This window comes from Diceros bicornis, chromosome 8 (genome assembly GCF_020826845.1).
Source record: "Diceros bicornis minor isolate mBicDic1 chromosome 8, mDicBic1.mat.cur, whole genome shotgun sequence".
Lineage (NCBI taxonomy): Eukaryota > Metazoa > Chordata > Mammalia > Perissodactyla > Rhinocerotidae > Diceros > Diceros bicornis.
This window is the reverse complement of record NC_080747.1, coordinates 19,822,512-19,835,022: the sequence shown is the minus strand read 5'-3', so window position 1 is coordinate 19,835,022 and position 12,511 is coordinate 19,822,512. Positions and strand designations below refer to the sequence as shown.

Here is a 12,511-nt window from a genome sequence, read left to right as displayed (position 1 = left end):
AGCGATGAGTCCAAAAATAGCTAGATCACTTAAAAAATGTAACTAACTTCATTTTAAGGAGACATATACTTAGAATAGATGATTAATTCTGTTTTTTTGTACCCATGGCATACAGAAATAATTGATATTGTAAGAAGTTGTTTTGATGGAAGAAGGTAATTTGATGACTTTTTATCAGTGGCTATTGAATAAGTATAATAGCATTCACTGTGAGTTTGTTTAAAAATTGCTTTTTTGATAATTGAGCATTTCATAGTGTTGGCGTGAAGAATGGGTAGGTGTTCAGTCTCACCATATTTAGTAGTGAAAAGAACTATATTTTAAAAATCACTAATATAGTATAGTATAGTTTTGGCTTCTAATATAGTTCCTGATAAGTTAAAACTGTTTTCTCTTTGTCATTCTTCTATTCCTTACTTTTGTCATTCAAAAAGAGTATTCTACTGATAGGGGCTTTAAATAAAAATGAATTATATGTTAGGGAAAATAAAAATGAGTAAATATTTCTTTTGGTCATTGTCTCTTTCAGAAGTCTTGATCCATTAAAACTTGAAAGAAATTACCACAGACAAACCTGTTTGTGTAGGCATTTTAATATAATTCGCTTTTCTTTAATAGAGGCACTCATGTGACTTGACTGAATTGTAGTGAGTCAGTCTAAAAACTTAGTGGTAAAATTTTTTACAAACCTTAAACATTTTATTTTAACTTAAAACCTATGTATTCATTTATCAATCTGTTAATGTAAGATCAACACCATTTCCTTGAATATGGGCCTTTTGTTTGGAGTTCCGTTATGCAATAAAATGTTTGCTTCCAAAGGTGGGATTTAAACTTCAAATACTTGCAAAATTCACAGGTGTTGCTTTTCTGGAATTCAACTCCAGACCCGTTTCACTCTTCTACAGTTATCTCACACATTTGATAGGTTTTTGTGTGTGTGACTCATCTTTTTCCAAGCTTTTCTGAAGCATACAACCTAGGGTATGTATATACAATTCTCTTTTCTGTGCTGAGTTTATCATTTCATGTCATATATGATTATGTTGACCCGACTGGTAGAGACAGAAATGTGGCTATACTGTATAAAACATACTATACAGTATGTTTTATAGAGGGTAAGGTTATCTCAAGGGTTTATTAGTTAAATAGAGGTTAGTTAAGAGTGTAGTGTAGAGTTCTGTGTTGAATACTTAACAAGTGCCAGGCAGTTGATGTACTAGGTGCTTTATACATTGTTTTGTTTAATTAAAACAGTTGCCACTGTATTGTCATTTTACAAATGGAGCATTAGAGAAGTTGAACTTGTTCAAATTCAGACACTAATAAGAAAGCAGGGACTTGGACCTAAGTTTGTCTTGCAACAAGGATGTGTTCATAACCACTGTATGTGTTATTACTGTTCTCCATCCTCATTCCACATCTCCACATAATTCTCTATGTGTATTTGTAAAGTTTTCCTAGGTAATATGGAAAGCAGTAAATCTCATTACTCAGATTAAACAATGCCAGTCATTTCTAATAGATTCCCTTTGAAGCAGATACCAAGAATTTCTTTGGATTATGCTGAGTCAAGTTTTGCATTCTTTAGAGACAGTTTTGCTTTGTCTGCATATTTAGTTATGCCAGGATAAAGCCTATGCTTTGAAAGGTAACCAGATCCTAACAGTATTGGAATAGCACTACGTAACTAGGATTTTCAGAACAGATTAACTTCTTCAGTGTTTATAGTAGGGCTGGTTCAAGACATGGCTGCTGATTTCATTTACATTGTGTCTTGGACATAATGTTCTAGAATAGTAAATACCAAGTTGCCTTATTTCTTTTAATGGCTGCATAGTTTATTTCACTAATTCTGTTGATGGACACTCACATTTGCAGTTTTTGCTATTAAAAACAATTGCTGATGGAATACTACTCAGCCATAAAAAAAGGACAAAATTGTCCCATTTGCAACAACATAGATGGACCTGGAGGGTGTTGTGTTAAGTGAAATAAGCCAGAAAGAGAAAGACGAACACTGTATGATCTCTCTCTCCTGTGGAATATAAACCAACACATGGACAGAGAAAACTGTATTGTGGTTACCAGGGGCAGTGGGGGGAGGTGGGCACAAGGGGTGAAGGGAGACGTGTATGGTGATTGACAAACAAAAATGTACGACCACAATTTCACAGTTATAAACTATTAAGATATCAGTTAAAAAGAAAAACAAACAATTGCTGCCCTTACTACTTTTTTACACTTGTACACATGTTTTGCACACATGCACAGATGTATATCTGTGAAATGAATTCTCTACAAGTGAAATTAGTTGGGTCAAAGGGTGTGTGTGAATTTTATTAGCTGTCGCTAGATTGCCCTCTGTAGGGCATTTTACCTGTAGAGATTTTATTTACTCTGACCAATAAGGAACGAGCAAAATGAGTGTCTGTTTCTCTACCCTTGCCAACACTGTGTTGTGGAACTTTTTTTTTTTTTTTATCTTTGTCAATATTGTAAGTGAAAAATTGAATCTCATTATGGTTTTAATTTACATTTCTTTTGTAAGAAATTGAGCATCTTTACATGTATTAGCCATTTGTATTTCTTTTTGGAATCTGGGACTGGTGCTTTTCCCATCTTTCCAGAAGTATTGCTACCAGTTGACAGTCATTTGTAAGTTGCTATTTTGAAATGCATCCCAATCATAGAGAAGTTAAATTTGAGAAAATGTACAGTATTATAGGATTGATGAAATTTGAGATCCGTGTTCTTTGCCCATCTTTCTATGGTTGGTTAACCTTTTTCTTATTGATTTGTAGGAGCTTTAACAAAATTGACACTCTGGATCTAAGTTAGAGTTTTTGCCCAGTTTGCTGTTTGTTTCTTTGCTTTGTTTATGACACTTCCTGCCATGCAGAAACTTGAATTTTATACAACTATTTAAGTAACCACTTCTTTTTTAACATTGGAGTTTGCATCATACCCTGCCCAGGATTGTTTTAAATAATTTAATCTATGTATTCTAGTGTTTTGTTATTGTTTTAAACATCTTCGATCAATTGAAATTTTTTTAGGGGGTTGTAAGGTTCAACCTAGGGATTCAGGAAATTTCTCTTTCTTTTTCTCTCCCCCTCTCTCTTACGCATACGCACACACCCTTGTACCAAATAACGTGACATGAAGTTGTTGGGGACTGCTTCCCCACCGTAGACACAGTTTTTTCGTTACTAATAACTTGAGCATTAGTCATTGACATTCATTAAAGTTATGAATAATTTGATATATATTATATTGCTAACAATTTAAAAATTTCTGGTGTTCATTTTGGAAAATACTTTTCATCTTTCTGTGGATCTTTTTTCCTTTCTCTGTTCATGATTTTTATTTGAAGCATACAACTTGAGATGTTTCAAAAAATTATAAATGTATGTAAACACAAAACTAGAAACAAATACTACTCTTGCAGTGTGTAATATTTTACCATACTTTATTCACATCAGAATTGGTGACAATGGCTGAGATCAGAGTTGACAGTTGGCTTGTAGTTAGTTATAAGCCGTCTACATGTGCCCTGTGGAAAAAAATACTTAAGCTAAGTTGGTACTACTCAGCACTCTGGGTTTTTTTGGTTTATTTTACTTTATTAATTAAACAGTCATGGTTGGGAATATGAACTGTTTCTGACTCACTCCAAGGATGTTTTTGCTGCTTTAGGCATCTACTTTGCTTAATCTTTCTCTTGTTTAACTTAATTAATTTAGACTAGCGCTTCTCACACTTTAGCAAGCATCCGATTCATATGAAAGCTTGTTAGAACATAGATTGCTATGCCTCAACTTTCAAAATTTCTGATTAAGTAGATGTGGGGTGAGGCCACAGTTGTTTATTTCTAACCAGTTCCCAGGTGATGTGGATGACTTAAGTGAGTCTTTGACCCAAAACAGAAAAACATTGTGGATTATGGGGTACCTAGTAAAATGTAGAGTTTGATTGTCATATGCAAGTTTTGTTTACTAGTCCATTATTAAAACTTCAAAATTATGTAATCACAGTTTAATTATTGTGATACCATATTCTTGTGACTCACCCCTTAGGCTGGGTAAATATTTCATTACTACTATGAAAGGTAGTAAAATCTGACTTAGGGTAAAGGAAAATGCTATGGTTTTTATAGGACCATCAGACCTGGTTCCGCCTTTTCTGTGCTCTGTGTCTCGTTAGTTTATTTTTTAAGCAAAGAGCATACGTCTAGGAGTACAGCAAATTGTCAGGTAGCTGTTTGCTATGATAAATATACATGTATTTATCTGGGACTTTAAGGAGAGTGTGTTAGTGTAGGAGAAGCCCAGGATTGGGAATCAGTACGCTGAAACCTAGTCTTCGTAAGCTATTTAACTGGTTTTGAGACTGTGGAAAAGTTAGCTGCTGATATTTAGTTTTCATCACTGGAAAAGCAGCAAATTTGACTGTATCTTTAAGAGGCCTTCTAATTTTAAAAATGTCGGTTTTCCTGAAGCTGTCTATTGTACAAACGGCAAACTTCCCATATTAACTGGTGGTGCAGGAGATATGTAACTGTAGCATCTCATGACATTTGATCACTGGGTGATGATCTAATTAATATTGAGGAACGATTTGGAGTCTGTCTCTGGATTCTGGAAGTCAGAGATTCAGGTTTAGTTGACCATTTAACTTAGTACATGTAATATGCATAGTTGTTAATAAAACAAGGCAAATAATAGTTCCATTAATCTAATTGGCAATATTTATAATTATTTGTAACATTTCTCCTCTTCTCAGAAAAATATAAATGAATGAGTATTTGGGTCAGCTCTGCTTTTGAATCCCCATAATGTGGTTGTCTGAAGCTTGAATGTGAGAAGGAAAAAGATCAAAATAAGGTGGCTTTTTAAAATGAGTTTTAAGGAATTTTCCAGTTAAATTCTGATACTTTATCAGTTCTGTGACTTTTTTTCTCATTTTTAGTATGTGAAATTGGGATGTATCCTTCAATCTGTGAAGGTCTTATAAACTGGTGGCAGTTTGGCATTGCCTGTGAATGCTTGAACTTGATCTAGCTGTACATCTTGTCACTTGAAATAAATAATGTGCATTGTTTGAACTACGTGTCTTGAGTTTATTTGCTAATTAAAATGCCTTCAGAAATATTACACTAGGATTCCATGTTGAAATGAGTAGACTTGGAAACTGAGCAGTAGGGTATAAATTTGATAGTATTGAAGTAAATATTTGTTGTTGGAAGAGTGATCAGTTTAGTTTTTTTGCCTCACGAGGCAACAGACGAGCTTTGTTGAATCTAAGGAAGTTACCCACAAGTAGATGAAACTGTTGTTTTGCTGCTGAGATAACGTGCAAAAGGATTGCCTATCTCATGTCAGTAATGACATCTGAAGGCAGGAGAAATTACCAAATGTCCTCAGATCAAAGATAGCTCAAAGCAACTAGAGGCTATACTGCAGCTGATTCATGCACTGTGCTGCACTGTTGTTAAGGTATTGAGTCATAATTTAATTGGTACTGTTTTTTGTTTCATGATCTTAATATAAAATAATCTTGCAGGTTATTCTGTGTGGATTCCAGAAATGTGGTAGCTTACTTTAAAAAATATGACCAAAGAAGAAAGAAGCATAAAATATATACAGGGAGTTATTTGCCAAAAGTCTTGATAAATTTAGCATTAAGTTCAAGTGAAATAAAGAAAAGGATTCACTTCTGTTGTATGCTGTCAATTTGCTGAACTTATTGCTCCAACAGATGGCATTAGCTAAAAATATCAAGTTGGTCCATGAAAGATTAGGTTAGGCTCATTCGTGAAAAACAGAGCCAAAATTGTGAAGTCATAAATGATGACTTCAGACTTTTGTACCGATTTTAAATCTGTAAATAAAATCATAAATTTGTATTTAACTGAATGAGCTGTGACTTCAGCATTTGCCAGCAGACTTTGTTTTGTCCAGCTGCCAAACTGAGGATAATTGTTTTGTATTAGTGACAGCAGCAGCTAGAATGGAATGGACAGGAGATGACTGATCCCTACAACCATTCTGCAGCCACCGTTTATCTGAGTGCCTGGATTCCTATTAGCTGTCTTGTCTTGAGCCATACCTAAGCCTGGTTTCCCTCTCTTTTTGGTTCGTTGATCAAGCTGACGTCATTTGCCTTTTCTCTTCAGTGTATATTTATCAGCATTTCTATAGTGCTAATGTCACCCCTCATTCCATTAATGTATTCCTTTTTGTGCTTCTTTAAGATCACTTCACTGAATTGGGTGGGGTGGGGGGAAAAGATGGTAGACTACATTGCTCTCCCTTTGAACCAGGAAGAAGCCTGTTAGCTTAAGTGGGGAATTATTAAGACTTTAAAGAAATGTATATTTGCATGTGGTAACATTTTAGTGAAGTGATATTATGAAGCAATTTAAAATGGTTTCTTAGTTTTATGTTAGAGGTTGAATATTTGTATGTTTTAAATTTTGTTTTTGAGGAATTCATTTATTTAAGTGACAAATTTTGCTTTGGCATTTGTGTGAAACCATGTGATTGTTATATTCCATGATCAGCCTTATTTTCTCAGTGCATTTTCAGTATTACCGTCACACTTGACAAGATTTGATAATGTGCAACTTGTTTGGTATATACTCTTAAAAAATTTTTCTTGAAGCTTAATTTTGTAATTGATTTATGAAACAATAGTATATTTGTTTTGGGCAAAGGTTTAATTTCAGTTTACCCGATGTCTTTGCATCTCATTTTTAGGTCATGAAGTTTAGTTTTAAAATGTCCTAAAATGAACCTTGACTAGTGTGTTCTTTGTGAACGCAGGTATATGACTGATGGGATGTTACTTCGTGAAGCTATGAATGATCCCCTTCTGGAGCGTTATGGTGTAATAATTCTTGATGAGGCTCATGAAAGGACATTGGCTACAGATATTCTCATGGGTGTTCTAAAGGAAGTTGTAAGACAGAGATCAGATTTAAAGGTGAAGTAATTTCCTTTACTCATTTAGTTCATAAAATATATATATGTATGTATATATAAAAACCCAGGAACATATGCTGATCACTGTAATGAACTATAAAAAATAATCAGCTGTAAAAGAAGCTACCGACAAGTACCTACATTGGTGTTTTTCTTTCTTTCTAAGCTACTTTGCTGTGTCTTTGTTTTAGACTTAAGTATACTTCCACCTTTTAGTAATGTATTTTTAAGCCAAATCTTTTCAATTTCTAACTAACCCAGTTTTGTTTTTTTTAATGATCTGTTGGCATGGTATTTTTGTAACCCTGCTGCTCACCCTACCCTTTATAAAGTACAGATGCCTCCTTCTTGAGCCATCAAATCTTTGTCCTTGTCCCAACACAAACACACCTGTTATAACTCCTAATGCCGGAGGTTGAGAATAACTGTACCCAGAACGCAAACTGCTCCTAACAGTGAGAATAACTGTACCCAGAACGCAAACTTAGGCTAGTGTCTTGGTTTATTTTTCTGTCTGTTGTACCACTTATACCCTGGCCAGTGTTACTGTGTTGATAAGGGCTTAAAACTGACGGAATATTCTGCCATTTTTGTCTCCTAAAGTTTATGAAGTTCCCCTTTTTGTGTTGTTTGTGTGTTTGCTTACCATTGATTCATTGGACCTTAGACTCATTATCCTGTGTTAGTAGTATATGTGTTACAGAGTGGTTGTACACTGGACAGAAAGATTCTGGGTCTTCAAAAAATTGATATGTTTTTGCTTATGAAAGTTTATATTTTTAAAGACTATATTTGACGAACTATATGAGTACTATCATTATTGATTAAACTTTATGAGCTATTGAAGTTTTAGGGAGAAACTCAAAGTAGAAATTAAGAACTCTGTGGTAGAATGTTTTATGGGTGAACCTTCTATTTAAGTAAATTTTTTTTTTTTTTTTTTTTGGTGAGCAAGACTGTCCCTGAGCTACCATCTGTGCTCATTTTCCTCTATTTTGGATGTGGGATGCTGCCACAGCATGGCTTGATGAGCAGTGTGTAGGTCCACGCCTGGGATCCAAACCCACAAGCCCTGGGCTGCCAAAGCAGAGCACATGAACTTAACCAGTACGCCACAGGGCCGGCCCCTTAAGTAAATTTTTAATGGGTTATATAATGTATGATTTACATAGAGGGAGGGTGACTGCACAATCACGCAGCCCTGCACCTGAGCAAACTTTTGTAGCTGTGGCTTTTTACAACATTACAGAAAACCCGTGCTTATTTTAGAAATTGTTGTCAAGTCATGCTTATTAAAGATGATTTGGAAGAAGGGAAGAAATTGATATTGGACATTGATTTTTCTTTTTTTTTGCACTTTCTTCCTGTTTTTCCCTATGTACAAGGTTGTCATGTTGTGTTTTAATAAACAGCAGTAATCATGCTACATATTAATGTTGTTGTTTACCAATCCGTTATAAATTTCGGTTGTTTGTTTTTTGAGGAAGACTGGCCCTGAGCTAACATCTGCCAATCCTCCTCTTTTTGCTGAGGAAGACTGGCCCTGGGCTAACATCCATACCCATCTTCCTCCACTTTATATGGGACGCCGCCACAGCATGGCTTGACAAGCGGTGTGGTGGTGCGCACCCAGGATGCGAACCTGCGGACCCTGGGCCACAGCAGCGGAGCGTGCGCACTTAACCACTTGCACCACTGGGCTGGCCCCCTAAACTTTGGTTTTTAAAGTATTATTTCATGAAGATATATTGTAGTTTATTTATTTATTGGATGTCAGGTTTATTTCTAATTTTTTAAAATATAAAAAGCTCTTCCTATAGCTCAGTCTTTCTGTATTTGATTTTTTAATCACACTTGTATGAAGACTTTTGCAGGCTTCTTTATAACTAATAAATTTAGAATAGTAAACATTACTGTACTTGTCTGTTTTAAGAATCCTTGAAGACAGTTTCAGATAATTTACTATTTTCTTTTCAGGTTATAGTTATGAGCGCTACTCTAGATGCAGGAAAATTCCAGATTTACTTTGATAACTGTCCTCTCTTAACTATTCCTGGGCGCACGCATCCTGTTGAGATCTTTTATACTCCCGAACCAGAGAGAGATTATCTTGAAGCAGCAATTCGAACAGTGATCCAAATTCATATGTGTGAAGAGGAAGAAGGAGATCTTTTACTTTTCTTAACTGGTCAAGAGGTATGGTTATTATTTGCTTCATTATTTAACCTTTGGCATATTATTTTTATTATGCAACAACTTTAAACTTAAGAACTTGGCATATATTAACCATATATTTCTTATCCCAATGTTTGAAGTTTTTCTTCAACCTGATTATATTTATGTATGAACTATATAACCCCCTTTATCTTATCTGGAAATAGCTTTTATACCACTAGTGTTTGTGTTCTAGTTAATTATCTTAAGAATGTTGAATGCTTTTAGAATTTCAGGATTTAGCAGTTGTAGTCCCAGCCTTGGAGAGACCTGCGTGGTGAGTGGTGTGTGGTAATTTGCAGTTTTGCTGAGGCATGAATTTGAATCATAGCTGCTGTGAAATCAGGTTATAGTCAGTTATTTAGCTTGTGAGTGAACTCGGGTGCCCATCCACCATCAAAATGAATGTTTGTATTTTGTTTTTGTCTTCTTCCACGTGCTCACCAGGGATTGGAAGGAATTACCGAAATTCCTTAGTTAGAATTTTTACCTTATTTTAAGATACGAATTTTATTCTCAGGTGCAGCATTTTCTAAACTTGTTTCCAACAGGATTTTTATAGGTGTGCTGTAAACTTCTTGAGTGGCTAAATAAGTTCAGGAAAAGTTATCTGGATAAAACAGTTTTAGAAAAAGCTATTTACTAGAGGTTTTCTTAGAGCTTATTATTTGCTCTAATAGGCTTTGTGAATTTTGTAGATTGTGCTTCTCAAACTAACATACATGCAGATCATTTAGAAAACTTGTAGATTCTGATTTAGTAGGTCAGGTGGGTTCTGAGATTCTGTATTTCGAACAAGCTTTCAAGTAATGCTGAAGCTTTCAAGGGTTGAGTAGCAAGGTTCTAGAGCAGTGCTGTCTCGTTAGAACTTTCTTCAATGCTGGAAATGTGCTGTCTCTGCTGTTCAGTATGGTGGCTACCAGCAACGTGTGGCTTTTGGGTATTTGGAATGTGGCTAGTGAGAGGAGGGACTAAATTTTGATTTTACAGAATTTTGATTAATTTAAATTTAAATAGCTACATGGGCTGACCCTCTTGTTTTAGTTTTTGTATGGCCCATTAGTTAAGAATTGTTTTTACATTTTTAAAGGGTGGTAAATAAAAACAAAAAATATGCAATAGAGATGGTATGTGGATGCAAAACCTAAAATATTTTGGCCTTTTATAGTAGAAGATCTGACCCCTGCTCCAGAACGTTTTTTCTCAAGTGTGGTCAGTGGATTACCTGCCTACAGGAGGAGAGTTTGTTAAAACAAAGCAGGTTCTTGGCTCTGTCCCAGACTTGCTGAAATGGTGAAATTTGAGAGTGAAATATAGGAATCTGCATCTTCAACCAGCTCCTTAGGCCATTTTTATATTCCCTTATGTTTAAAGGTCACTGCTCCAGAGGAAGGTTTTAGCTAGTATAATGCCTGTGGTACGTTAATGAGACCAGCCTAAACAGTGTGGGAAATTGCCCTAGTTCTCTTAGATACCAAAATTGGAGGTCTCCTATGTGACCACCTGCCTCCACTAGAATGTGAACTATCTTATTTGTCTTCTGTTTCTACAGGGATGCTTGATATCTAATATTTGAGCAAATGCTATTGCGTTAAGAACTATAAATGGCTAGTAATTTTTTAAAATCCTCGCATTTCTTTTATTGTCCATATGGTTTATGATTTGTGCCCCATTGGTCATAGTTTCTTTTCTGTAGAGCAGAGTTTTTTAACCTCAGCACTATTTTCCTTGTAGGCTGATTAATTCTTTGTTGTGGGTTGCAGGATGTTTAGTATTATCTCTGGCCTCTACCCAAAAATGTCTGCAGATATTGCCAAATGTCCCCTGAGGGATGTGAAATCATTCCCAGTAGAGAATCATGCTCGTTCTTTTGGGAAATAAGATGTGTTGCAAATTCAGTTTTACAGATAAACCTTTGTTGGTATTAGTCTTCCTTTTTATGCATTTTGAATGGAATGGAAGAATTTCTATGTATTTTATAAGCAAGAGTACCAAATGCTTTTTTGATGGCATATAAACAGTATTTATTCTGTAATACAGTGTTGAGGCTGTTGAGGTATGCATTTTGTCCTTTGTGTCTGGTCTTTATAGTTTCTCACTTCCTCCAAAGTACGTAGCACATTTTCTTAAATGACTATTTAAAATAGTCATTATGTTCAAATAACCAAGCATATTAAAATTCTATCATATATATCAGATGGCCTCATGGTGAGGACTAAAAGGCTTTTTTTTTCTATGAGTTTATTTCATTCAATTCATATTTTGGCAACTATCTCCTATCTGGGGAGAAAAGGGGAGTAAGCCCTGTGGTTTTCAAATGTATGCTGGTGGGAGTTTATGCCTTTGAATAAAGTGTTCCTGTAGTTGTGAACTGGATTTAAATGTGTCCTGTTAGATTTTTAAGCTTCCTTTAGATGACTAGTCTTGAATTTGAAGACCTGGGGAGAAGGTAGCAGAATACCTAATGTATTTTGTTTCATTGGTTGTATTTAGTAGAGCTGATTTAAAGATATGTAAAATATTATTATTTATCATGTCTGTGAACCTTTGTTATTTTTATTTGGTCAGTTAAATGGTAGATTCTGGGAATTAAATACTCTTGTCTTCGTATGAATAGCATCCATAAAATTTAGTTATCTTGAAATTTTAGTATTGCTGTTTTGACCACTTAAACAATAGTGCTTCTGTAGTCATCTGAGTTAGAGAGTGGGAGAGACTAGTTTTAATTGGTGAAGGTTGGGGAAAATTTGAATTCTAGAATGTTTTTTATGTTAATGCATGAAGTCTGGACCTATGATTAAAATTAAATGTTGCCTAGTAGAAGTCCTTAATGGAGCTTCCTTAGTGGAGCTATACTACTGAATTAGATAAGAATGATTGTATTTGAAATATCAGTTGTTTGTAAATGGATACTTGAAAATGTTAAAACTCTTCATTCTGTAAGCTGCACGTTCTTTTATCTTTAATTTTGCTGAGTAAAATGTCTTTTCCACATTCAGTGAGTTCAGCCTATTTAAATTATTACAGTTGAAATTAATTCCTAACATATTGGACCTGAAAGTCTTTCCTCAAATCAGAAACTCCTGAACTTTTGTCTCAGTTCTCAGTATTGCTCATAACTAAGCTGATGGTTGCTTTGTGTTGATGAATATCAGTGAGTTTCGTGGTCTTTTAAACTGACAGTGTTGATTTTATGACAGTTTGGTAAATTTTATGGAAAAATTTTGTTGCAGAGTTTTACAACTTATTGTTTCAGAACCTTGTTTATATAAAAACATTAGTGGTGTGGGTTTTTTCCTCCCCTCTTTAGA

General features: G+C 34.9%; 1 protein-coding gene across 1 annotated transcript in view; it reads left to right on the top strand.

Annotated features, from left to right (window-relative positions):
• The window catches only part of DHX15 (DEAH-box helicase 15), a 53,779-nt gene that overhangs the window by 17,696 nt on the left and 23,572 nt on the right, over nt 1–12,511 (top strand). The window contains exons 4-5 of the mRNA XM_058546820.1: nt 6,828–6,987; nt 8,964–9,182. Of these exons, the coding sequence (XP_058402803.1) occupies nt 6,828–6,987; nt 8,964–9,182 (379 nt within the window). The remainder of the gene's footprint in view (nt 1–6,827; nt 6,988–8,963; nt 9,183–12,511) is intronic.